Source organism: Eleutherodactylus coqui, chromosome 3 (assembly GCF_035609145.1).
Source record: "Eleutherodactylus coqui strain aEleCoq1 chromosome 3, aEleCoq1.hap1, whole genome shotgun sequence".
NCBI classification, from domain to species: domain Eukaryota; kingdom Metazoa; phylum Chordata; class Amphibia; order Anura; family Eleutherodactylidae; genus Eleutherodactylus; species Eleutherodactylus coqui.
Window position 1 is genome coordinate 121,516,752 of NC_089839.1, and position 27,555 is coordinate 121,544,306.

A 27,555-nucleotide genomic window follows, 5' to 3' on the forward strand; every position below is an offset into this window, starting at 1 on the left:
GATCATGTATGCAGCACGATATAGGTATGGGTACGGGAAAGTGTGGGGTGGAGGCCCAAGGGGGGGCCCCGAGCTGAACTTTTGCACCCGGGCCCCTGAGCCTTTAGGTACGCCCCTGGTAAGAGCAGTTAGACTGTGGAACTCTCTGCCGGAGGAAGTGGTGATGGCAAAATCCATAGAGGAGTTTAAAAGGGGACTTGATGTCTTTCTGGAGAGGAAGGACATTATAGGATATAAATCTTATGTTAATTGTTAATCCGGGTATACAGGTAGGTAGGAACTATTAGGGGTTGATCCAGGGAACAGTCTGATTGCCATTAGGGAGTCGGGAAGGAATTTTTTCCCCAAAAGGGCTAATTGGCTTCTGCCCTTGGGGTTTTTTGCCTTCCTCTGGATCAACACAGGAGGATAGACAGGCTGGACTAGATGGACATTGTCTTCATTCAGCCTTACATACTATGTTACTATGTTACTATGCTGTCCTTAAAATTCACTGCGACAACCAAGGCTCTTGTAAGCTGTTAGACTATTTCTCACTGAAAAGGCCCGAAAATAAAATATAATCTTTATTAATTTAAAGGATAAAAAACCCCTCTAGATTCCGGGGGTAATTGAGACCCGAAACAGACACAAAGAGACAAACACACAAAAAACCTATAGGAATTTAAGCAATTGGCTTAGATACATCAATTCATACCGACCTCATTGGTTTTAGAGGTAGGTAGTACTGTGAGGGCGTAAAATTAATTAGTGAAAGCGGTGGCCGTTTCCTGTGAAAGGGGGCCAGAAAGGTGGTCACTAAATAATTAGCTTATGGTTATTATCCACTGATGGAAACGTGCGCGTTATGTTAGAGGGCCTCGTTCACACCAGGATATATTGCCACTCCACAGTATTAAGTAAGGGGTGCTGATACTCAGCAATCCATTACACAAAAAAATATTATTGTATTCATATCCAATTGTGACAACAATGCCCTGTGTCCATATGTCACAATTGCTACAATTGCTATTCCGATAGGGGCAACGGTCCGTCAAGACCCAAAAATGTGATATAATCCCAACCTATGTTAGGTCTGACAGCGATCTAAATGTTTTAATAAAAAGCTGGACTAAAGTGGTGTTGACAATTCCTTATGCCAATTATATCAGAAGGAGTCAACAACGTTTATAGTATAAATAGTACACGACAGACACACACTTGATTCATGTGTGTGTCAAACGCTGTAGTCTAATAACGACTAAAGCCAACAGAAGTCGTCCGTAATCGTCGACATGTTTCTGCAGCACGGGTAAAATAAATTTACCGCTTCTTCATCAGGACGAAATTGAGACAATTTATTAGAATAGCAATTACCCCCGGAATCTAGAGGGGTTTTTTATCCTTTAAATTAATAAAGATTATATTTTATTTTCGGGCCTTTTCAGTGAGAAATATGCTGTCCTTAAACATGTGGGTTGTGGCTGTGCACGTGCTGGGGGTGGAGAATTCAATTGTGGATGCTCTCATTTTCAGTGGGAGCAGTACAGTAAGCTAGTGCTGGTGGTAGAGGAAGAGGGGAAGATGTGCCTGTCGCAGCTTTGGAACGCAATAAGCGAGCAGTGGGGCACCTGATTGAGTGGTCACTTGCGGGGAGGCGTTTGAGAGGGTTTTATTCAAGGCAGAGTTTTCAGTGGTCTTCTTCGGGGCCTTGCAGATTGGTGAATTGGTTTCGCCTAGTAAGCAGGTGGGAGGTGGTCTGCAGGCAGAGGACGTGCAATTGGTGGATGGGATGTTGGACTTGTTTATCCGCCGGTCCAAAATGGTGGCTGCGGGCAGTTGATACGTCTAGGTGAGGTTCGGGGGGGCCAGGATGTGCCCATTACGAACATGGAAGAGTTATAACTGGGCTACCGGCATAATTTTCCAGGCTGCACCTCCATCATGAGGATGGAAAGTTTTTATCGCGTTTTCAATTTTCTGTGTTTTTTAAGAGGGTGTTGGAGAGCATTGGGTTGGACAGTTCGCAGGTTGGCTCACACTCTTTTAGGATAGCAGCAGCAATGGAGGTGACGGTACAGGGCATGGAGGTCACTGTGGTTAAGATAATAGGGCGTTGCGAATCCGGTCGGTACAGGTCTTATGTGCGGCCCCATTTGCTGTGAAAGGGGTGGGGGGTTAGTTCGTTGTGTTAAAATGGGGTGTATTATGTTGCTGTTTTGTTTTGTTGCAGGTCATTAGCCGGCGTTAATCTGGATCTTAGGGCACTTATATCTGTTTTGAGGGGCAGAAAGGGCTAGAGTTAGGCCAGATGAGAGACAGTTGCGGTTGCCGCGAAGCGAGGCAGTAGTTAGGTGGATGGGAATAAGAGGGATGTCATAGTGTAGGGTTTTAAAAGGAGGTTGAGAGGATGGTGAGGTTGGATAGGATGCCAGATATCTTGGTCCTTTATGTGAAGGGGGGGATGACTTGGGTAGAACGACTTTTAGTGACTTTTCAAGGAATATATGGACTGACATCCTGCGCTTACTAGCAGCATACCTGGGTGTTGTGAGATAGTTTGGTCGGAGGTAGTTCCACGGAAAGTATGGAGAGGTGTGCGATTAGAAAAAGGCATAAGGCTAGGATAAAGTTGAACAGGGAGGTGTCGAAGTTCGTGGGGAGGAATGGGGGAGTTGCTATCAGGCACATAGACCTTGAAGCTGGGACGGGGAACTATTGGAGACCAGACGGTGTCCACTTAAACGAGATAGGGATTGAAAGGAGTAAAGGAGGGATTAGAAAAAGGGGGCGGCACAGGCTTGAGGGGGTCAGCCGTGCTGGCTGTGGCGGTGTGGGGGAGGGGTCCTTGGTGTCAGTATAAAAGTATCTTGGGGGGAAGGCAGGGGCTGGATAGCCACCTTCCCCCTTTTTGAGTAATTAATGCGTGGGCCTGCCACCTCTTTGCTTTGACAGGGCTGTGCCCTGCAAAGATGGTGGGAGTGGCTAGCCAGCCTCGGGATTGGGAGGTCGGCGACTAGAGGCTAGTTGGTGTGTGTTGGACCCCCCAAGTCTATTGGATTGCGGCGGCAGACGTGGTTCAGGAAATAGGTTGCCCAAATCGGTTAGATTGCGACAGGCGGCAGGGGTGAGGTGACAGAAGTTTCAGGGCTCCGAGGATTTCCCCCTGGGTTATACTATCTTGGGTCAGAAAATGTTTGTAATGTTTAATGTTGTTTGTTAATAAATATGGCTGCTGTGGCCAAATTTAACCCAACTTAATGTGTTAGTGGTTACTGTTACTTAGGTATGATGGGGAGTTTGGGGGGATGGCTATAGCGGAGACGAGTTTGTTATACCCAGGTAATGATTAAGTTGCACCTGAGAATGTTTGGTAAAAAAAAGTCTGGGTGTGACACAGTTGCTTTTGAGCCGGGGCGGAGGAACAGCCTAGGATGGAGGTTCCATGGGAAAGCATGGGCGTCTGCAAATTAATTAAAGCATGTAGATTTGTTTTGTGGACCTTTTGGTCCAGAAAATAAATCGCAATATGCTCCATTTCTGTACAGTTCCTGCACAGACAGCTTTCATTAAAGTCAATAGAAGCCATGCGATCCGTTGCCCGCCCACAGCTGACATTGTGGACGGGCTGCAGATCCCGAGGGAAAGCAGGAGATTAAAAAAAAAAAAAAAACTGTACTGCGCATGTCCGACAGCGAGCCGGGCGGACCATCCACAGTACAGATGTCCCAGCAGAAGAGAGGTACACAGGCAGGTTGGAATTCTGCTGTGGGCTTTCCATTCCGTGGACATGAGGCCTTAGCGCAACATTTTTGTGCTATGAACAAGGTTTCTTGTGTGTTGGCATATTGCACTGTACTTTTTCTGCGTGCAGGGCATGTTCATTTGCACGCGGCAAATATATCCATCAATTGAAATGGCTAATTAGTTCAAGATATGTTCTTTTTCCAGTGGAATTACGCAGCATTTCACGCATTTCCATGTGCACTGTATGCGCATTTGCATACCACCCATTGACTCCTATTGGTGCACAAATATGCAGAAAAATAGAACATGTATGAAAGATGTTCTGCTAAATGTATTATTTTGCTATATAACTTACAGCATTCATTCCTTGTCCGTAAAAAGGCACAACAGCATGGGCTGCATCACCCATTAGCATCCATTTACTGTCCAAGCAAAACATTGAACATTTAACAGAGATCAAGCCTTGTGGTGGCAGCAGGAAAAAGTCTCTTTTCAAGTTGGCTCTAATGGAAATGAGGGAAAGAGAACATTAGATAATTAACAGCTGCATATAACAACAAACTATGAAAAACCTGGCATTTGTAGAAGCAATGTTCAAAATTGGATAACCCCCTTATTACTTACCACAACAATGTAAAAAAGACATTAAGGGTAGAGATGAGCGAGCGTACTCGTCCGAGCTTGATGCTCGTTCGAGTATTAGGGTGTTCGAGATGCTCGTTACTCGAGACGAGCACCACGCGATGTTCGAGTTACTTTCACTTTCATCTCTGAGACATTAGCGCACTTTTCTGGCCAATAGAAAGACATGGAAGGCATTACAACTTCCTCCTGTGACGTTCCAGCCCTATACCACCCCCCTGCAGTGAGTGGCTGGGGAGATCAGGTGTCACCCGAGTATTAAAATCTGCCCGCCCGTGGCTCGCCACGCATGCATTCTGACAGAGATCAGGGAAAGTGCTGCTGATGCTGCTGCTGCTATAGGGAGAGTGTTAGGAGTATTTTAGGCTTCAAGAACCCCAACGGTCCTTCTTAGGGCCACATCTAACCGTGTGCAGTGCTGTGGAGGCTGCTTTGTGCAGTGTTGCACATTTTTTTTTTTGGTATATCGGGCGTGCAGACCATTGCGTCCTCAGTCTGCAGTCATTGTACAGAGTATAGGGGCAGTACTGGTGAGGCAGGGACAGTGGGAAAGGTGAAAGACATATACTGTCTATATAGGCAGTGGGCTTTTTCAAAAAAATTGGGGAAAAATACTATCTTTGGGCTGCCTATGACCGTCTTCAGTGTACTGCGTGTCTGCTGGGGGTAGTAGTCCTAATTAATACGCAGCAAAGCGTTACAGCAGGCTTGCGCAAAATTATTTCCTGGCTCTGCTGTGCCCGTTACATCACCGCCGTCATAGCGCCAGAGGGGAACAGTATACAATATATACGCTGCATACAGTATCTCTCTGGTGTTTCAGCTCACCATTTAAAAAAATTGAAGCAAAATACTTAAGGCCTACCACTGCCCTTTGGCCACTTGACTGCTTCTGTGCTGTGAATTCCACTAGCTCAGGCCTACGCCTCACTACAGGCGTGCGCAAAATTGTTTCCTGGCTCTGCTGTGCCCATTACATCACCGCCATCAAAGCGCCAGAGGGAAACAGTATACATAATATACGCTGCATACAGTATCTGTCTGGTGTTACAGCTCACCATTTAAACAAATTGAAGCAAAATACTTAAGGCCTACCACTGCCCTTTGGCCACTTGACTGCTTCTGCGCTGTGAATTCCACTAACTCAGTCCTACGCATCTACGTCTCACTACAGGCGTGCGCAAAATTGTTTCCTGGCTCTGCTGTGCCCGTTACATCACCGCCGTCATAGCCCCAGAGGGAAACAGTATACATAATATACGCTGCATACAGTATCTGTTTGGTGTTACAGCTCACCATTTAAACAAATTGAAGCAAAATATTTAAGGCCTACCACTGCCCTTTGGCCACTTGACTGCTTCTGCGCTGTGAATTCCACTAACTCAGTCCTACGCACCTACGTCTCACTACAGGCATGAGCAAAATTGTTTCCTGGCTCTGCTGTGCGTTCCGTAAGCGAAGTCAGCCTCCAACCACAGGCCAATAAGCGGCACATTTAATTACAGCGTTCTGTTTCTGCTCTACTCGTAATACACCATGCTGAGGGGTAGGGGTAGGCCTAGAGGACGTGGACGCGGGCGCGGAGGCCCAAGTCAGGGTTTGGGCACAGGCCGAGCTCCTGATCCAGGTGTATCACAGCGGACTGCTGCGGGATTAGGAGAGAGGCAAGTTTCAGGGGTCCCCAGATTCATCTCACAATTAATGGGTCCATGCTGTAGACTTTTATTAGAAAATGAGCAGTGTAAGCAGGTCCTGTCATGGATGGCAGAAAGTGCATCCAGCAGTCCATGAAAATGACACATTCTGAGGACCAGGCAGACTCCCAGGAACTGTTCTCGGGCCCCTGCACAGATTGGGCAGCAATGGTTCCTCTCCCACCAGAGGAGTTTATCGTGACCGATGCCCAACCTTTGGAAAGTTCCCGGGGTCCGGGGGATGAGGCTGGGGACTTCCGGCAACTGTCTCAAGAGCTTTCAGTGGGTGAGGAGGACGATGACGATGAGACACAGTTGTCTATCAGTGAGGTAGTAGTAAGGACAGTAAGTCCGAGGGAGGAGCGCACAGAGGATTCGGAGGAAGAGCAGCTGGACGATGAGGTGACTGACCCCACCTGGTATGCTAAGCCTACTGAGGACAGGTCTTCAGAGGGGGAGGCAAGTGCAGCAGCAGGGCAGGTTGGAAGAGGCAGTGCGGTGGCCAGGGGTAGAGGCAGGGCCAGACCGAATAATCCACCAACTGTTTCCCAAAGCGCCCCCTCGCGCCATGCCACCCAGCAGAGGCAGAGGTGCTCAAAGGTGTGGCAGTTTTTCACTGAGAGTGCAGACGACCGACGAACTGTGGTGTGCAAGGTTTGTCGCGCCAAGATCAGCCGGGGAGCCACCACCACCAGCCTCACCACCACCAGCATGCGCAGGCATATGATGGCCAAGGACCCCATAAGGTGGGACGAAGGCCGTTCACCGCCTCCGGTTTGCACCACTGACTCTCCCCCAGTGCCCCAACCTGCCACTGAGATCCAACCCCCCTCTCAGGACACAGGCACGACCGTCTCCCGGCCTGCACCCACACCCTCACCTCCGCTGTCCTCGGCCCCATCCAGCAATGTCTCTCAGCGCAGCGTCCAACCATCGATAGCGCAACTGTTTGAGCTCAAGCGCAAGTACACTGCCACGCACCCGTACGCTCAAGCATTAAACGTGCACATAGCCAAATTGATCAGCCTGGAGATGCTGCCGTATAGGCTTGTGGAAACGGAGGCTTTCAAAAACATGATGGCGGCGGCGGCCCCGCGCTACTCGGTTCTCAGTCGCCACTACTTTTCCCGATGTGCCGTCCCAGCCCTGCATGACCACGTCTCCCGCAACATTGTACGCGCCCTCACCAACGCGGTTACTGCCAAGGTCCACTTAACAACGGACACGTGGACAAGCACAGGCGGGTAGGGCAACTATATCTCCCTGACGGCACATTGGGTGAATTTAGTGGAGGCTGGGACCGAGTCAGAGCCTGGGACCGCTCACGTCCTACCCACCCCAGAATTGCGGGTCCCAGCTCGGTGCTGGTATCTGCGGCGGTGTATGCTTCCTCCACTAAACAACCCTCCTCCTCCTCCTACGCAACCTCTGTCTCGCAATCAAGATGTGTCAGCAGCAGCACGTCGCCAGCAGTCGGTGTCGCGCGGCGTGGCAGCACAGCGGTGGGCAAGCGTCAGCAGGCCGTGCTGAAACTACTCAGCTTAGGAGAGAAGAGGCACACGGCACACGGACTGCTGCAGGGTCTGACAGAGCAGACCGACCGCTGGCTTTCGCCGCTGAGCCTCCAACTGGGCATGGTTGTGTGTGACAGCAGCCGTAACCTGGTGGCGGCTCTGCAGCTCGGCAGCCTCACGCACGTGCCATGCCTGGCCCACGTCTTTAATTTGGTGGTTCAGCGCTTTCTGAAAAGCTACCCATGCTTGTCAGACCTGCTCGGAAAGGTGCGCCGGCTCAGCGCACATTTCCGCAAGTCCAAGACGGACGCTGCCACCCTGTGGACCCTGCAACATCGGTTTAATCTGCCAGTGCACCGACTGCTGTGCGACGTGCCCACACGGTGGAACTCTACGCTCCACATGTTGGCCAGGCTCTATGAGCAGCGTAGAGCTATAGTGGAATACCAACTCCAACATGGGCGGCGTAGTGGGAGTCAGCCTCCTCAATTCTTTACAGAAGAGTGGGCCTGGTTGGCAGACATCTGCCAGGTCCTTGGAAACTTTGAGGAGTCTACCCAGATGGTGAGCGGCGATGCTGCAATCATTAGCGTCACCATTCCTCTGCTATGCCTCTTGAGAAGTTCCCTGCAAAGCATAAAGGCAGACGCTTTGCGCTCGGAAACGGAGGCGGGGGAAGACAGTATGTCACTGGATAGTCAGAGCACCCTCATGTCTATATCTTGAGTGGGTTGAGGAGGAGGAGGAGGAGGAGGGGAGGAGCATGAGGAGGAGGGGGAAGAGACAGCTTGGCCCACTGCTGAGGGTACCCATGCTGCTTGCCTGTCATCCTTTCAGCGTGTATGGCCTGAGGGGGAGGAGGAGGAGAAGGAGGATCCTAAAAGTGATCTTCCTAGTGAGGACAGCCATGTGTTGCGTACAGGTACGCTGGCACACATGGTGGACTTCATGTTAGGATGCCTTTCTCGTGACCCTCACGTTACACGCATTCTGGCCACTACGGATTACTGGGTGTACACACTGCTTGACCCACGGTATAAGGAGAACCTTTCCACTCTCATATCCGAAGAGGAAAGGGGTTCGAGAGTGATGCTTTACCACAGGACCCTGGCGGACAAACTGATGGTAAAATTCCCATCCGACAGCGCTAGTGGCAGAAGGCGCAGTTCCGAGGGCCAGGTAGCAGGGGAGGCGCGGAGATCAGGCAGCATGTACAGCACAGGCAGGGGAACACTCTCCAAGGCCTTTGCCAGCTTTATGGCTCCCCAGCAAGACTCTGTCACCGCTCCCCAGTCAAGGCTGAGTCGGCGGGAGCACTGTAAAAGGATGGTGAGGGAGTACGTAGCCGATCGCACGACCGTCCTCCGTGACGCCTCTGCTCCCTACAACTACTGGGTGTCGAAGCTGGACACGTGGTCTGAACTCGCGCTGTATGTCCTGGAGGTGCTTGCTTGTCCTGCGGCTAGCGTCTTGTCAGAGAGGGTGTTTAGTGTGGCTGGGGGAATCATCACGGATAAGTGTACCCGCGTGTGAACTGACAGTGCCGACAGGCTTACACTCATAAAGATGAACAAAGCCTGGATTTCCCCAGACTTCTCTTCTCCACCAGCGGACAGCAGCGGTACCTAAACAATACGTAGGCTGCACCCGCGGATGCAAGCATCGTTCTGTATCCTCATCCAAAACGGGGACCTTTTAGCTTCATCAATCTGTGTATTATATTCATCCTCCTCCTCCTGCTCCTCCTCCTGAAACCTCACGTAATCACGCCGAACGGGCAATTTTTCTTAGGCCCACAAGGCTTAGTCATATAACTTTTGTAAACAATGTTTATACGTTTCAATTCTCAATTCAATAAAGCATTGAAACTTTCACCTGAACCAATTTTTATTTTAACTGGGCTGCCTACAGGCCTAGTTACAAATTAAGCCACAGTAACCAAAGCGATTAATGGGTTTCACCTGCCCTCTTGGTTGGGCATGGGCAATTTTTCTGAGGTACATTAGTACTGTTGGTACACCAATTTTTGGGGGCCCTCGCCTACAGTGTAATCCTGGTAATTTTTATGGGCTTTGCCTGCAACGGGAATGTTACTGTGGCCTGTCTTGACTGCTACTACTACTGAAATTGAACTAATTCTGTGCTCCCCCTATACTGCTGCTTCGGAATTGTTACTGGGGCCTGTCTGGACTGCTACTACTACTGCAATGGAACTAATACTGTGCTCCCCCTATAATGCTGCTAGTGATATGTTACTGGGGCCTGTCTCTAATGCTACCGCTGAAATGTTACTAATTCTGGGCTCTACCTATACCGCTGCTAATGCTATGTCACTGGGGTGTGGAAACGGAGGCTTCCCAAAGACATGATGGTGGCGAGGCCATTTCCCACCAACGCGGTTACTGTTAAGGTGCATATAACCACGGACACGTGGAGAGGACACGTAGTGCCTAAAAACATCCCCCTCCTCCTCCAACAATGAAATCATTCTTGGCAAATTCCTTTGCATTGGTCCGTCTGGTGGCAGTCCAAGAATTTCACCTTTACCGACACAACAAGAGAGCCCACCCACCATCCCCCCGCCACGGTCCACTTAATCCTGGCCACATTCCGAAAACCAACTAAATAAAACCGCGCTACTAGGTCCGCAGTCGCCACCACATTCCCACCAACGCGGTTACTGTTAAGGTGCATATTACCAGTCTGACTGGGGCATGCACTGTGGGCCGAAGCACACCTGTATTGTATGTGACGTTAGCTCTGCTGAGCAGGGCACTGCAATGGGATACATTTATGTACCGCCGATGAGTTCCAGGGAGCCACCCATGCTGTGGGTCCACAGGGACTTCACATTAGGGATTTGTACCTGCCAGTGTCTATGTATTAAAAACCCCGGTCAGACTGGGGCATGCAGTGTGGGCCGAAGACCACCTGCATTTAATCGGACGTTACCTCAGCTGTGATGGGCAATGCAATGGGATATATTTATGTACCGCCGGTGGCTTCCTGGGACCCACCCATGCTGTCGGTCCACACGGAGTTGTAACTGCATGTGTCCACTTCTAAAGAACCCCAGTCTGACTGGGGCATGCAGTATGGGCCGAAGCCCACCTGCATCAAACCTGAACATGACGTTACCTCAGCTGTGATGGGCAATGCAATGGGATTTATTTATGTACCGCCAGTGGCTTTCTCGGACCCACCCATGCTGTCGGTCCACACGGAGTTGTAACTGCATGTGTCCACTTCTAAAGAATCCCAGTCTGACTGGGGCATGCAGTGTGGGCCAAAGCCCACCTGCATTAAAGCTGACGTTACCTCAGCTGTGCTGGGCACTGCAATGGGATACATTTATGTACAGCAGGTGGGTTCCAGGGAGCCACCCATGCTAAGGGTGCACACGGAATTCCCATTGCGGAGTTGTACCTGCCTGTGACTATTTATAAAAAGCCCCGGTCTGACTGGGGCATGCAGACACCTTGACAGAATGAATAGTGTGTGGCACATGGGTTCCCCATTGCTATGCCCACGTGTGCAGCTCCTGATCGAGGTGGCACAGGATTGGATTTCTCATTGCTTCTGTACAGCATTATGGGCTATCGCCCCGCCCCTTTTAAAGAGGGTCGCTGCCTGGCCGTGCCAACCCTCTGCAGTGTGTGCCTGCGGTTCCTCCTCATGGCAGACGAACTTATAAATAGACATAAGGGTGGTGTGGCTATGAGGCCAGCGTGTGGCATGAGGGCAGCTGAAGGCTGCGCAGGGACACTTTGGTGTGCGCTGTGGACACTGGGTCGTGCGGGGGGGGGGGGGGTTGGGCAGCATGTAACCCAGGAGAAGTGGCAGCGGAGTGTCATGCAGGCAGTGATTGTGCTTTGTTGGTGGTAGTGTGGTGCTTAGCTAAGGTATGCTTTGCTAATGAGGGTTTTTCAGAAGTACAAATTGTTGTGAGGGGGGGGGGGCACTCTTGCCGCTATTGTGGCTTAATAGTGGGACCTGGGAACTTAAGATGCAGCCCAACATGTAGCCCCTTGCCTGCCCTATCCGTTGCTGTGTCGTTCCCATCACTTTCTTGAATTGCCCAGATTTCCACAAATGAAAACCTTAGCGAGCATCGGCGATATACAAAAATGCTCGAGTCGCCCATTGACTTCAATGGGGTTCATTAGTGGAAACGAACCCTCGAGCATCGCGAAAAGTTTGTCTCGAGTAACGAGCACCCGAGCATTTTGGTGCTCGCTCATCTCTAGTGGTTAACCATTCTTCTGCTTTGGATGGTGAGGTGAAGAAACGGGTGCGTTCTTCGTCGATCACTCACAGTCGTGCTGGATACACCATGGAATACGGGAGCTGTAAATCTCGAAGTTGCCTTTTAACGCTGATGAATGACGCTCTTTGTTTTTGGAGGTCTGCCGAGAAATCCGGGAAGATGGATACTGTGGCGTTGTTGTGGCGTAGGGGTCCTCCTTTTCTGGCGGCTTGCAGAATAATATCTCTGTCACGGGAATTGAGTAGTCTTGCTAGTAGAGGTCTGGGTGGGGCCCCAGGTATGGGCGGCTTCATTGGCACTCGGTGGGCTCGTTCAATAACAAAGATTTGTGATAGGTCAGCCTTGGGAAGAAGTTCGCAAATTCATTTCTCTAGGAATTCTTCGGGTCTCTGCCACTCGGTTCGTTCTGGGAGGCCGACTATGCGCAGATTATTGCGTCTCAAACGGTTTTCAAGGTCGTCCGCTTTTTGTCTCTAGTAGTCGGCTTTTTGTGTGAGGTCTCTTATTGCAGCTGACATTGGGGAGACGGTATCATCTAGTGTGGATATTCTGTCTTCCGTGTTTGTGACTCTTTCTCTCAGGTTTTGGAGGTCTTGTCTAAGGAGGCTTACATCCATTTTAACTTCGTCGATTTTACTGGTAAGAGTAGTCGTAGAAGTTTGGATTGTGGTTAACAGCTGCTCGGACAGTTGTTGTCGGGTTTGGACTGTCCCCTCCGCTGGGCTTGAGTTGGTGTTTTTTGTCAGGGGGGGGGGGGTGAGCCCCCTGGGGCCGATGGTGTAGGGTCGGAGCCTGGGTCCTTACGAGTTTCATTTCTAGCGAACGCCTTCAATTTATCAGCTGTTGCATTTTGCCTGGTAGGCCCCATGCTGCCCTCTCAGGAGTGTTTGGTGGCGTGCTCGGTTGCTTTGTCTCTAGTTTGTGGTGTTAGATACTGAAGTGTCCACTGAAGTGCCCTTTTTATGGCTTGTGTATCAATTATATGTGGCGCAGGGCTTGTATATATGGTGCTTCGCCCCTGTTTCGTCTGGCTGTTACGCTTTATTAGCGGTGATTATTTGCCGCTGCCTGCGGGGGGGGGGGGGGGGGTCTTCTGCAGGATCTGTGCCACCCTTTCCCTCTATTGGGGGTATTCTGCGGCTGCTTCTGTGACCTCTTCCCTGGGTATGGTGGGGAGGGGGGGCTCTGTTCCTGGGCTCTGGTTTATATAGGATGTAGTGGCTGCTGCCCCTTCCCCCCAGCACTCAACTGGTTGCCGTTCCTGGTGTTACCTTTCTCCTCTGGTAAGGGGGTCTCTGCGCACCCTCTCTGCTCAGCTTTTCCACTTTAGGGTCTGTCGGCTCCGTTAACAGGCCGACGGCTGTATCAATCGCGGGGCCGCGGGTCCGCCGCTGGCGTCGTTATAGCCGCTGGTACTGCAGGTGCCTCACCGGGTGTCCGGCTCCTTCCCTCTCTGTGTCAGCTCGCAGGGGGGGGGGGTGTTTGCGCCGGGCTTCGGCGGTTGCTCGCCGGCCGATGGTCTTCCCACAAGATGGCGGCGGTGGCCGCGGCTCCACATGCTCGCTCTTACTGTGGGTGCCGTGTGGGTACTGCGGTGCTCTGCGGTGTCGCCGGCGGTCCGGGTCTCCTCCTCCCTTCCTTCTGCTGCGTGCAACACCGGATCTGGGGCTTGCCGGCTGGCTGGTACCTCGTGCTGTGGAATGGCGGCACCCTCCGCTTCTCGGGTCTCCCATCGGCGCTGCTGCCGCTGCACATTCTCCAGGAGCTGCTTTTTAATGTCTGGCCTCTTTCCCCTCTCCTCCGGAGTTGTTATACCGGGGTTGGGAGTCCTTAGGATGGGTACAGGATTGCTGTTTGGTCGGTTAGAGCAGGAGCCCTTCTTACATGCGACCAGTCAGCTTGGCTGCTTGGCCACGCCCCCGGGCGGGCCCACTTTAAATACTCAGGGGTCACTTGATCTCGCCAGCCACTCACTGCAGGGGGTGGGATAGGGCTGGAACATCACAGGAGGAAGTTGTAATGCCTTCCCTGCATGTCTATTGGCCAGAAAATGGCGCAAAACTTTCAGGGAAGGAAATGGAATTGACTCGAGTACCGCATGGTGCTCGTCTCGAGTAACGAGCATCTCGAGTACCCTAATAATCGAACGAGCATCAAGCTCGGATGAGTACGCTCGCTCATCTCTAGTGAACACCCAATAATCTGTGTTGGCCAGAATGCATCTAATGCGAGGGTCACGGGAAAGGCAGCTTAGCATGAAGTCAGCCATGTGTGCCAGAGTCCCAGTACACAACACATCGCTTTCCTCACTAGGAGGACGACTCTCAGTCTCCTCCTCCTCTTTAGCCCATACACGCTGAACAGGTGTGAAGGAAGTAGCATGGGTACCCTCTGCAGTGTGGGCAGCAGTCTCTACCCCCACCTCCTCCCCCTCCTCCAATACGCGCTGAGAATCAGGCATGAGGGTGGTCTGGCTATAAAGCGACGTATTGTCATCCCTACATCTCCTGTTCTATCCGCAAAGCGTCGGCCTTAATGCTGGGCAGGGACCTTCTCAGCAGGCAAAGCAGCGGGATGGTTACAGTGATAATGGCTGCATCGCCGCTCACCATTTGTGTAGACTCCTCAAAGTTTCCCAGGACCTGACTGATGCAAGGCATCGATACCCACTCCTCTGTGAAGAACTGCGGAGGCTGACTTCCACTCCGACAGCCATGTTGCAGCTGGTATTCTACAATGGCCCTACGCTGCTCGTAAAGCCTGGCCAACATGTTCAACATTGAATTCCAGCGCGTGGGCACGTCACACAACAGTCGGTGCCCTGGCAGCTGGAAGTGATGTTGCAGTGCCCTGAGGGTAGCAGCATCTTTGGTGGACTTTCGGAAATGCGCACACATGACGCACCTTGCTGAGCAGGTCAGACAAATGGGGTAGTTTTTCAGAAAGCGCTGAACCACCAGATTGAACACGTGGGCCAGGCATGGCACGTGTCTTAGACTGCCAAGCTGCAGAGCCACCACCAGGTTAAACCCTTTGTCACACACGACCATGCCTGGTTGGAGGTTCATCAGCGATGATGATCTGTCTGCTCCACCAAACCCTGTAACAGCTCTTGGGTGGTGTGCCTCTTGTTACCTAAGCTCAGAAGTTTCAGCACAGCCTGCTGACATAGTAACATAGTAACATAGTATGTAAGGCCGAATGAAGACATTGTCCATCTAGTCCAGCCTGTCTATCCTACTGTGTTGATCCAGAGGAAGGCAAAAAACCCCAGGGCCAGAAGTCAATTAGCCCTTTTGGGGAAAAAATTCCTTCCCGACTCCCTAATGGCAATCAGACTGTTCCCTGGATCAACTCCTAATAGTTCCTACCTGCCTATATACCAGGATTGACACTTAACCTAATATTTATATCCTGTAATATCCTTCTTCTCCAGAAAGACATCAAGTCCCCTTTTAAACTCCTCTATGGATTTTGCCATCACCACTTCCTCCGGTAGAGAGTTCCACAGTCTAACTGCTCTTACAGTAAAGAACCCCTTTCTGTGTTGGTGATGAAACCTACTTTCCTCTAATCGTAGCGGATGTCCTCTTGTTACCGTCGTGGTCCTGGGTGTAAACAGATCGCGGGAGAGATCCTTGTATTGTCCCCTCATGTACTTATACATGGTTATTTGGTCGCCTCTTAACCTTCTTTTTTCTAGAGTAAATAGTCCCAATTTTGATAGCCTCTCTGGGTATTCCAGTCCCGTCATTCCATGTATTAGTTTAGTCGCTCTTCTTTGAACCCCCTCAAGCACTGTGACATCTTTCCTGAGCACCGGTGTCCAGAATTGTACGCAGTATTCCATGTGAGGTCTGACAAGTGCCTTATATAGTGGGAGGATGATGTTCTCGTCCTTCGCCCCTATTCCTCTTTTGATGCACCCCAAGACTTTATTTGCCTTTGCAGCGGCTGACTGGCATTGGTTACTCCAGTTTAGTCTATTATCCACTAATACCCCCAGATCCTTTTCCATATCACTTTTCCCTAGTGGTACCCCATTAAGTGAATATTTGTGACATCCGTTCCTCTTGCCCATGTGCATAGTCTTACATTTTTCAACATTGAACTTCATTTGCCATTTTTCTGCCCAAGCCCCCAGCTTATCCAGGTCCGTTTGTAGCCGCACATTGTCCTCCGTTGCATTAATTACATTGTATAATTTTGTGTCATCTGCAAATATTGATATTTTGCTGTGCAGCCCCTCTATCAGGTCATTAATAAATATGTTGAACAGAGTGGGGCCTAATACTGAACCCTGTGGCACCCCGCTAGCGACTGTGGTCCAATCAGAGTACGAACCATTTATTACCACCCTCTGCTTTCTATCGTTGAGCCAATTTTTTACCCACTTACACACGTTTTCGCCCAGTCCGAGCTGCCTCATTTTGTATATTAGCCTATTATGTGGCACGGTGTCAAAGGCTTTAGAGAAGTCCAGATATACAAGATCAATAGATTCTCCCTGGTCCAGCTTAGAGCTTACTTCATCGTAGAAACTGATCAGATTTGTCTGACATGAGCGACCCTTCATGAATCCATGCTGGTGAGGAGTTATTCCCTTAATCTCCTTGAGGTACTTATCGATGGCGTCTCTCAGAATCCCCTCGAAAATTTTTCCCGTTACTGAAGTGAGACTTACTGGCCTGTAGTTACCAGGCTCACTTTTGCTCCCTTTTTTGTAAATTGGAACCACGTTGGCAATGCGCCAGTCCAATGGTACTACTCCGGTCTTGATAGTGTCTAGAAATATAAGGTATAGCGGCCTAGCTATCTCGTCACTTAGTTCCTTTAGTATCCTTGGGTGTAATCCATCAGGGCCCGGTGATTTATCAATTTTAGTTTTCTTTAGACGCTTCCGCACCTCCTCCTGCGTTAGGTATGAGATATTTTGTGAGGGGTTCGTTTTATTCCCCTGCACCTCGTGTGGCATTTCCTTTTCTTTGGTGAACACACTTGAGAAGAAACTGTTTATTAAATTTGCTTTCCCTTCGTCATCATCAATGATTTCTCCTGCATTGTTTTTTAAAGGGCCAGCGCTCTCCCTGCAAATCCTTTTGCTGTTTATGTAGTTGAAAAATAGCTTCGGGTTGTTTCTGCTCTCTTTTGCGATCCGTCTTTCCGCTTCCTCCTTGGCAGTTTTAATCGTATCTTTGCATATTTTGTTTTTTTCCCTGTATGATTTTAGCGCTTCTTCGCTGCCTTGTTGCTTTAGTAGTTTGAACGCTTTCTTCTTTTCGTTTATTGCCCCTCGTACCGTCTTGTCAAGCCACATTGGTTTCCTTTTAGCTGAGTTACTTTTATTTTTGAAGGGAATGAACTGCTCACATGAGGCGATTAGGATCCTTTTGAACTTTTCCCATTTTTCCTCCGTACTGATATTTTTGAGGATGTTGTCCCAATTAATGTTACCGATAGTAGTTCTAAGCTCATCAAATTTTGCTTTACTAAAGTTTAGTTTCTTTGTCACTCCTTGATAAGGCATCCTATTGATTGACAGCTGGAAGTTGATTATATTGTGGTCGCTGTTCCCCAAGTGCCCCTCAACCTGCACCCCCTTTATACGTTCCGGTTTGTTAGTTAGCACTAGGTCCAGAATGGCTTTCCCTCTTGTTGGTTCCTGCACAAGTTGGTTCAGGTAATTGTCTTTAATTACTCTCAAGAACTTATCACCCCTGTGAGATTTGCAGGTTTCGTTCTCCCATGTTATATCTGGGTAATTAAAGTCCCCCATGATAATTACTTCGTTTCGTTTTGACACCTCCTCTATCTGCCTTAGTAGTAAGTCTTCAGTTTCTGCTGTTGCTTTTGGTGGTCGATAGAAGACCCCTATCAGGATTTTGTTGTTTTTTCCTCCCTGTATTTCTACCCACAGAGATTCCACCTGTTCGTCTCCTACCCCTATATCCTCCCGTAGCCTCGGCTTCAAGTTCGATTTGACGTACAGACATACCCCTCCCCCTTTCTGGTTCCTTCGGTCTCTTCTGAAGAGATTGTACCCCTGCAAATTCACCGCCCAATCGCACTTATCATCAAGCCATGTTTCAGTAATTCCGACCATATCATAGTTTTCATCAGTCATTCTCGCTTCAAGCTCGCCCACTTTACCGATCAGACTTCGTGCATTCGTGATCATACAATTTATTTCATTTTTTTTGTTTTTTAAATTTGTTTTGTTGCTATTCGTACTTATGGCTGACGCTTCCCCACGGCAGTGCTGCAGGGCCTCGAGCTACCTACTGAAGGCGAGAAACCATCACCGAGGTAGGACCCGCAATCCTCAGTGTGGGTAGCCCGTGAGCGGACCCAGGGTCAGACTTGGTCCCAGCCTCCCCCAAGTAAACCCAATGTGCTGTCAGGGAGCTGTAGTGTCCCTGCCTGCCAGCACTTGTCCACATGTCAGTGGTTAAGTGGACCTTCTCAGTAACCACGTTGGTGAGGGCACGGTTTATGTTTCGTAAAACGTGCTGGTGCAGGGCAGAGACAGCGCAGTGGGAAAAATAGTGGCGGCTGGGGACAGAGTATCGAGGGATGGCCGCCGCCATCAGGTTGCGGAAAGCCTCTGTTTCTACTAGCCTATATGGCAGCATCTCCAGGTTGTGCATGCGGGTAGGTGGCCACGTATTTCCACTTGCGTTCCAATCCTTGGGCTAGCAACAGCTGAACGCTGTGCTGGGACACATTGGCGGAGGACCGTGGAGTTAAGGGTGTGGGTGCAGGCCAGGAGGCACTCGTGCTTGTGTCCTGGGAGGGGGATTGGATCTGTGTGGCAGGTTAGGGCACAGGGAAAGAGGCAATGGTGTGACACGGAGGCAGTGAATGGCTACGTCCTACCTTGTGGGGTGCTTGGCCATCATATGCCTGTACATGCTGGTGGTGGTGAGGCTGGTAGTGATGGCTCCCCTGCTGATCTTGGTGCAGCACAGGTTGTACACCACTGTTCGTCGGTCGTCCGCGCTCTCAATAAAAAACCTCCAGACCTTCGAACCCCTAGCCCTCAGCACGGAGGCTTGCTGCAAGGAGGTGCAGTGGGGAACAGTTGGAGGATTATTTGCTGTGGCCCTGCTTTTCTCTCTGGCCACCCCACTGCCTCTTCCAATCTGTTCTGGTGCTGCACTTGCCTCCCCCTCTGAAGCCCTGTCTTCAGTAGGCTTAGCAACCCAAGTGGGGTCAGTCACCTCATCGTCCATGACCTCTTCCTCTAAATCCTCTGTCTACTCCTTCCTCAGATTTACTGCCCTAACAACAACCTCACTGACAGACAAATGTATCTCATCATCATTATCCACAAAAAGCTCTTGAGACACTACTTGGAAGTCCCCAGCCTCATCACCCTGACTTCGAAATTTTGGGCATCGGTGATGACAAACTCCTCAGGTGGCTGGTGAACCTTTTTTTCTGAATCAGGGCAGGGACCCGAGAACAGTTCCTCGGAGTATGCATGTTCAGAATCTCTCCTTTTCCTGGAGTGACCAGACTGGGAGGAAGGAGGAGCAACCTGAAGATTCAGAGGTGCCGTCCCTTGGCTAGCATGTGTAGACTGCGTGGATGACTGGGTGTTGGATAAAGTACTGGACACGTTATTCGCTCTCTACGTCAGTACCTGATCACACTGTTGTGCTTTTAATAATAGTCTACCACGCGGACCTGCAAAATGTGAGATTAAGCTGGGGAGGGGAGATACGAAATGCTCTACTAATCCCTCAGAAGCAGGCACTGTTTCACCCCGCCCAGGATCTCGGCCTCTGGCCACACCCTCATTTGGACACCCATATCCACGTCCTCGAACACGACCCTTACCCCTAGTCTTCATCATGTTGGATGAAGCACTTGGACTAAATGCTACACAAAATGCAAGTTATTTTGTGCACGCTTATAGGCCAAAATAGACACAATAAACAGTGTATACTGTTGTTAGATAGCAGAGATTCAGAGCACCCAGAGACTGGTATATAACATACGCTATCAGCAGGGCCAAAAAATATTTCAAGTGTGAATACTGTTGTTAGATAGCGAAGATTCACAGCACCCAGAGACTGGTATGTCGCGTACGCTATCAGCAGGCCCAAAACATTTTAAAACAGTATATCAGTATATCAGATAGCAGAGATTCACAGCACCCAGAGACTGGTATATAGCGTACGCTATCAGCAGGGCCAAGAAATATTTCAAGTGTGTATATTGTTGTTAGATAGCAGAGATTCACAGCACCCAGAGACTAGTATATAGCGTACGCTATCAGCAGGGCCAAGAAATATTTCAAGTGTGTATATTGTTAGATAGCAGAGATTCACAGCACCCAGAGACTGGTATATAGCGTACGCTATCAGCAGGCCCCAAAAATATTTCAACTGTGTATACTGTTGTTAGATAGCGGAGATTCACAGCACCCAGAGACTGGTATATCGCGTACATTTTCAGCAGGCCCAAAAAATTGTAGATCAGCATATACTGTTAGATAGCGTAGATTCATAGCACCCAAACACTGGTATATAGCGTACGCTTTCAGCAGGCAAAAAAACTTAAAAAAAGGAGAAATGATAGGAGTTTTGTTACTTCTTATGTACTCTGTGTACACCACAGTACGCTGCATAAAACCGGTAACAGTGTGCAGAGTACAGCCGGGATGCTTGAGAAAAAATTTGTGCGCACTACTGGTCCCAGCCAGCCAAAATGCTGATGCACAAAATGAGAGGAGTAGTAGTTAGAGATGAGCGAACGTACTCGTTTCGAGTACTTACGCACCCGAGTACCGCCATTTTCGAGTACTTCAGTACTCGGGTGAAAAGATTCGGGGGGCGCCGGGGGGCGGGGAGAGGCGTGGCGGTGCGGGGGGTAGCAGCGGGGAACAGGGGGGAGCCCTCTCTCTCTCCCTCTCCCCCCCACTCCCCACTGCTACCCCCCGTGCCGCCACGGCGCCCCCCGAATTTTTTCGCCCGAGTACGGAAGTACTCGGAAATCGCGGTATTCGGGCGAAAAAGGGGCGTGGCCGAGCATGTTCGCTCATCTCTAGTAGTAGTCCTAAAAAGGACTGTTAATCCCTACACTAACGCTTTCCCTGACTAACAGCAGCTCTATTCCTCAGCTCATGCAGCATGCATCTGAGGCGAGACTCGGGTGAACAAAGTTTTAATACTCGTAGGTCATCTGATCAGCCCAGCCAGTCACTGCTGTAGACGTGCACAGGGTTGGCACATCACAGCAAGAAGCGGTAAAGCCTTCCCTGCATGTTTTTTGGCTAACAAATGGCGCTAAATATGCGGAGAGGGGAGATAAAATTTTCTCACTCGGGTAATGAACACCTTCGAGTATGCTGTTGTGCGAATGAGCAGCAAGCTCGGACTAGCATGCTCGCTCATCTCTAGTGCTTAGTTCTCCAAGAAGTCTTGAACAACCTGCTGCTGATCCCTTTCAAAAACTGTGTGCAAGTGTACCTAGAAGAACTGCTGCTGAAAGAAAAGAGAGTTAAATCAAATATTGATTTAATTTAGATTTCTCCTTTGCTCATTAACTTAGAAGTGTTAAGTTTTTTTTGGCAATTAAATTCCAATTTTTGAAAGCAAATACATTCATAAATCCCACATCCAAGAAGTGATGGCTCTGATTGGTTCATTCAATGCTACTCAGCCAATCAACGTGGCACTTGATGAACCAATGCGAGGGCTATGATTGGTTTCTCAAACTCTGCTCAGCCAATTGTTTTGTGGAAGTGGGATTTGTGAATTTGCTGAGCCACTGCATTGGATGAACCAATCACAGGTTTCGCATTGGTTCATCGAGCGCTGCATTAATTGGTTCATCATGCCGTGATTTTTTTTTCTCGCAACATAGCATCAGAGAAAACACTGCAAATGTGAAGGAACCCATTGGAAAGCATGGGATTCACATAAATGCAATTTGTAGCACTGCTGCATCGCAGAAAAATTGTGCAATTTTGTCACCAGTGTGAAAGCAGCCTTAGGCCGGTTTCACACGAGCGATAAAATCGCTTGAGATTTGTGCACTGCAAGACGCACAAATATGAACCCCATCATGGTTCATACTCAGGAGCAATGTTTTCCCACATGGCACTGCGATAAGATGCTATGTGAGAAATCCATCACAGCATGTTCTAGCTGCCTGCAAGATCGCCCATTGCTTACAATGGAGCCGGCGGCAGCAGCAGCAGCACCAACTCCAATGAAAGCAATGGGAGAACTAGCGATCTTCTGTGACAACAGCAGCAGGGGATTCCTTTATTCCCATGGGGAATCCCCCATAAAGTGACAGGGAAATCCCTTCAAATGGGGCAGGGGTGATACGGGTACGCAGGGTTCACTGGCCGCAGGCAGGGCTGGATTCCGTGCGTGATTTCCCATACGCAATCAGACCCACTTGTGGACATGAGGTCTTAGTCAGAGTTTAATAAAACATAATTGGAGACACCATGTGCAATAGTTTGGTCTTTTGGCCACAAAACCGCAACCAGGCTGTAAAATGGTAGAAAGAATTTTTATATAAAATTTTGGTTATGTGAATTTCTGTCATATTTTCTGGGGGAAAACAAAAGTTCGTCCATAGTTCTGGGATTTGCAATTTTGTGGGAATAAATCATTCCCACCATATTATGAATGCTGAAACTAGGAGATAACTTCTGTTTAGCCCTAAAAAATATGGCAAGCACACAATCAAAAGGTTAAATTTATAACACAATATAATAAAGATTATAAGCATCTTCCTGAAATATACTTCTAATGTGACAGAATACATTTTTGCTATTGATTGGATTTCCTGTGACCTACTTTATGGCTAGAATCTACGGTGTGGCAGAGTCCCCTATACCTATACCTACTGGCTCCAGGTGTGGACCCGAATTATACATAAAACTATATATTGTGCAGCCTCTGAAAAACGAATTTGGCATGACTTAGCAAAAGATATTACAGATAGATATAACAGCAAGCTATGAAGGAACACAAAAGAAATCTTACGGTCCAATTAAGTTTATGGAATCTGGAAAATGTGTCTTGAAGAAGTTTAGCACTTTCTCTGCTGTGCCAAGTTTTTCAAATTCTTCGAATGGCATAAATAGAGTACACGTAAATGATTTATCCTGTGGTATAAAATGAAAGCATATTAAGATGGAGATTACAACTGTACTGTGTCTATTGGGATGTTCTCAAATGTCAAACATTACGTTTTTTTAATCAGCGATTTTATTTTGTGAAAAATGAACAAACAAACTAACCCACAAAGCAAAGAGGTCTTACAAACAAGGATCCCAACTCCTCCCCCATAAGGTTAGCAAACCTTACACCATGCAATCAATCACTCTTTTACAGAGACGTTAGTCCGAGTAAGCTAGCATATTCCTTAAAGCAGTTTTCACGCTACCTACGTTTGCTTCACCACCACTCTGTACTTCATGGTTGCTGCTGACCAGGGCATGTGACTGCAGCAGCCAGTCACTGGCCACTGCAGTGACCTACTAGAGACAGTGATTGGCTGCAGCAGTCACATGTCCTGGTCAGTAGCAACCAGGAAGTACAGAGTGGCCATGTAGCACTTTTAGGTAGGGTGAAAAACCCTTTAATCAGAAAGGAAAATAACTGAAAATTGAGTTTTGATATATATGTAGGTCTGTATATACAATAAAAAATGCAATTATAAAAAATTGTTTATCAGTTTAATTTCTGTCCTACCTGGTTTGGCTTCTGCTAACCAGCCCATTACATAATATCTTAAAAACGCAGAAGAAGCCAAACCTAGATATTCTATTGACTGAGCCCATTGATTTTAAAAAACGTAATCATAGTGCCCCTCTGATATATCCCATTCTTAAGCAATTGACACGACCGTGCAGCACACAGGCACTAAGCTTGGCCCGGACGCAAGGTGATGATAACCATGACAGTAGTTGTTCGACTATTGCACTGATGAACAGTGCGCACCACAACCAAAGTATGTAATTGGGAAGTAAGGCCCATGCAACACCAGAGTACCACACTCTGCATGGCGACAGGGAACATACCTACGGTAGAAAATGGCCGTGCCCCACGCTATGTGGGATGGTAGTACCCCTCCAGGGAGAGGGAAGGAAGCCTGGCCCTAACCCAGCAGGGAGGGTGATGGGTCCCTGCCTAAAGTGAGGACATCGTCTATATAAAGGCAGCCTAGTGGGGGGCGTGGACTAGCAATCAGCGGAAAATGAGGCATTTTTGGAAGCTGCTCCTTAAGGAGATCTGTCGGGTGGTTTACTGCGTTCCTGACTGCTCCCCAGGACTGGAAAATCCTACCGCAGGCACCACTGGACTAAGAGGAACAATTTCAGACCTGTAAGGTCCTAGGTGCAGGAGAAGCGGCGCAGCCTACCTGATCACCAGAGTCCCCAGGCTACAGTTATTGCCGCGGCCAGCAGGAAGTGAAGATGGAGGTCCGGTATCAGTCGGATCCTGCAGTCGCCTGCACAGAGTGCCTGGCTGGTCATAGGGAGTGCAGGGGACACCACTGCTGACAGGAGGAGTGTAGTCAGCACAGAAGCAGTGGCGGAAGGGAGGTGAGAGGGTCCTGGGAGCATCTGCGGGCACCAGGAGTACAGAGGCAGCAGGGCAGGACTGCCCACAGCTGCTCTAGTGCACAACAGCTGCAGCTCAACTTCTCCCTCAGTATAAGGAGACAAGCAGGTGAGCCACGGTTCAGTTATATGCAGATATAGCTCCAACAACACTAGCAAAACGAAGGGCCTTCCATCCGATTATGCAGGCGCTGGTCTCTGCTAATATTAGATATAAATGGGGATTCCCATTTGCCCTCCTTTTCCAGCACCAGGCAGAGGGAAGATGCACCATTTTTCTGTTTGTATGCTGTTTTTCCTTTACTAAGGTTTCAGGTCAATGGTCATATAACAGGTCAGAATACAGGATCGTTACGAGGAGGGATGGAGGTCTTGGGAGGAAAGGCTAAAACGCTCCTAAGCCAGGACTTCTCATGGTATGTCTAATCTCCCTAACAGGAGAAGGCAAATTGCTGTTTATGTTAAAATGGGAGACAGACCTAGCAATTAATATGTCAGCGGAAAAGTGGAGCCATTGTTGTGAAACAATCTCTAAAGGCAGTTATCAGGTTACATTGATGGAAACTTCTTTAAGGCCTCCTTCCCACGAACGGATTTACGCCGCGTAAATCCGCGGCAAAAATCCGCTGCGTTGCCCCCTGCTATTAGGTTCTATTGAACCTAATAGCACAATGCTCACAATGCGTAATTCCACCGCGAAATTACGCACCATGAAATCTCCCGTTCTCACCCGCGGCATGCTCTATTTGCCGCGGGTGTACGCGCTGACGGCTTCCATTGCAGTCAATGGAAGCCGTCCGTTCACGCTATCTCCCACTGCAACCAGCGGAAGATAGCGTGAAAAAACGCTTCCCCGCCTACCGCCGCGCGTCATATGACGCGGCCGGCGCGTCACGTGACGCGGTGGGCGTGTCACATGATGCGACGGCGGTGGGCGGGGAAGCGTCTTCATGCTATCTTCCGCTGGTAAGTATGGGGTCTCTGGGGGGCGCCGTGACGGGCTTCACTGCGGAATATTACGCGGCGGAGCCCATCACGCTCATGGGAAGGAGGCCTAAAGATATTGCACTGTACCCATCTGGTACCTGCCAGATTGAACAAATGCTATCCAACATTATCGCCCCTTTGTTTCAGAGGATGTACTAAATTGGGAACCCCGCTACGTATTTGGTGAACTTGCCCTGAGGTGGCCAGACTATGGGCTCAGGTCCACAGGCTACTTCATAAGCTTTTTATAGGCCCATTAAAAAAATCCCCATCAGTATTTCTCCTGGGGGATCCTCAACCAACAAAAAAAAAATATCAAGTGCACAAATTGATTCAGATTATCTGTATGGCAACCAGGAGGGTGCATATTGCAACCAGGTGGAAACAGCCACATCTCTCTTTTAAAGACGTGTTAAGTAGCATTTTGCAGATTGCATTGTATGAAAGGCTACATGCTATTGGGTCAAATACACTGGAAAGATATGGGCAGGTGTGGGGGCCATGGATAGAGCTAGTCGATATTCTGGGACTACGACACACCCTCCTATCGATCTAGAGTGACCTGAATGACCTGTTCCAGTTTGAAATTTTGTCTTAGACTTGTGGAACAAACTAAGCTACTTAATAAATAGACAACCTCAGTTAAGTTTAGTTAAGGTTTATTGTTGACATATATAATATAAAGAACTAGCTTACCCGTCGCGCGTTGCTGCGAAGACAGACAGACAGACATTCATTCGTTTTTATATATCTAGAGAACAACCAATCACAGCGCAGCTTTCATGTTACCTTAGTGGTATAATATATAACAACGAATCGCAGCACAGCTTTCATGCAACCTCAGTAGTATAAGAAGTAGCCACCAATCACAGCACAGCTTTCATTTTACCTCAGCATTCTCAATATCCAGCAATTGTCTTGCGAAACGTTCGGCGGATGCATCATTTTGTGGTTGAACACTCATCCCGTTGCTCGTAATGCCTTTTGCTTTCGTGCTTGAGATGGAACTCAAACGATCTTTGTCTGGGGGGCATAACTGTCGACGATGCTCGCACGCGCGCCACCTATCGTAGGATAGTTGTACTATGCCTATAATCTTCCCAGGAGTGTACTCGGCAACTTCCCAAAGTCTCATGGCAATTGGATGAATGGTGTAGTAATGCATAAAGGACAGACAGACAGACAAACATTCATTTATATATATCAGGAAGTGAGAGAATTAGATTCCGTACGTAAAATTTGGACGCTAATTGTTTTGCGCTTAGAATTGAATAATCGACTTGGGACCTATTAACTTTTCCTATTTATGACATAATCAATGCTCGTGCCAAATTTCAAGTTTCTATGATATTGAGAAGGGAGAAAATTACTGTCATATGGGAATTGCAGTTTTAGCGTACCCGTCGCGCGTTGCCGCGAAGACAGACATACATACATACTTTCGTTTTTATATATCTAGATAACAACCAATCACAGTGCAGCTTTCAAGTTACCTCAGCGGTATAATATATAACAACCAATCACAGCACAGCTTTAATGTTACCTCAGCGGGATAATATATAGCAACCAATCACAGCACAGCTTTCATGTTACCTCAGCAGTATAAGAAATAGCAACCAATCAGAGCACAGCTTTCATTTTACCTCAGCAGTATAAGAAATTGCAACCAATCACAGCACAGCTTTCATTTTACCTCAGCATTCTCAATATCCAGCAATTGTCTTGCGAAACGTTCGGCGGATGCATCATTTTGTAGTTGAACACGCATCCCGTTGGTCGTAATGCCTTTTGCTTTTGTGCTTGAGATGGAAATCAAACGATCTTTGTCTGGGGGGCATAACTGTCGATGATGCTCGCAGGATAGTTGTACTATGCCAGTAATCTTCCCAGGAGTGTACTCAACAACTTCCCAAAGTTTCATGGCGATTAGATGAATGGTGTAGTAGCGCAAAAAGGACAGACATACATACATTCCTTTTTATATAAATAGATGACATCAGGAAGTGAGAGAATTAGATTCCATACGTAAAATTTGGACGCTAATTCTTTGGCGCTTAGAATTGAATAATCGAGTTGGGACCCATTAACTTACTCGTCGCGCGTTGCTGCGAAGACAGACAGACATACATT

At 48.7% G+C, this 27,555-nt stretch overlaps 1 protein-coding gene across 1 annotated transcript in view; it reads right to left on the bottom strand.

The window, feature by feature from the left end:
* KMO (kynurenine 3-monooxygenase) overlaps window positions 1–27,555 on the bottom strand; it is an 848,456-nt gene that overhangs the window by 371,420 nt on the left and 449,481 nt on the right. The window contains exons 9-10 of the mRNA XM_066594875.1: window positions 22,856–22,977; window positions 4,082–4,229 (exon numbers count right to left, since the gene is read on the bottom strand). Of these exons, the coding sequence (XP_066450972.1) occupies window positions 4,082–4,229; window positions 22,856–22,977 (270 nt within the window). The remainder of the gene's footprint in view (window positions 1–4,081; window positions 4,230–22,855; window positions 22,978–27,555) is intronic.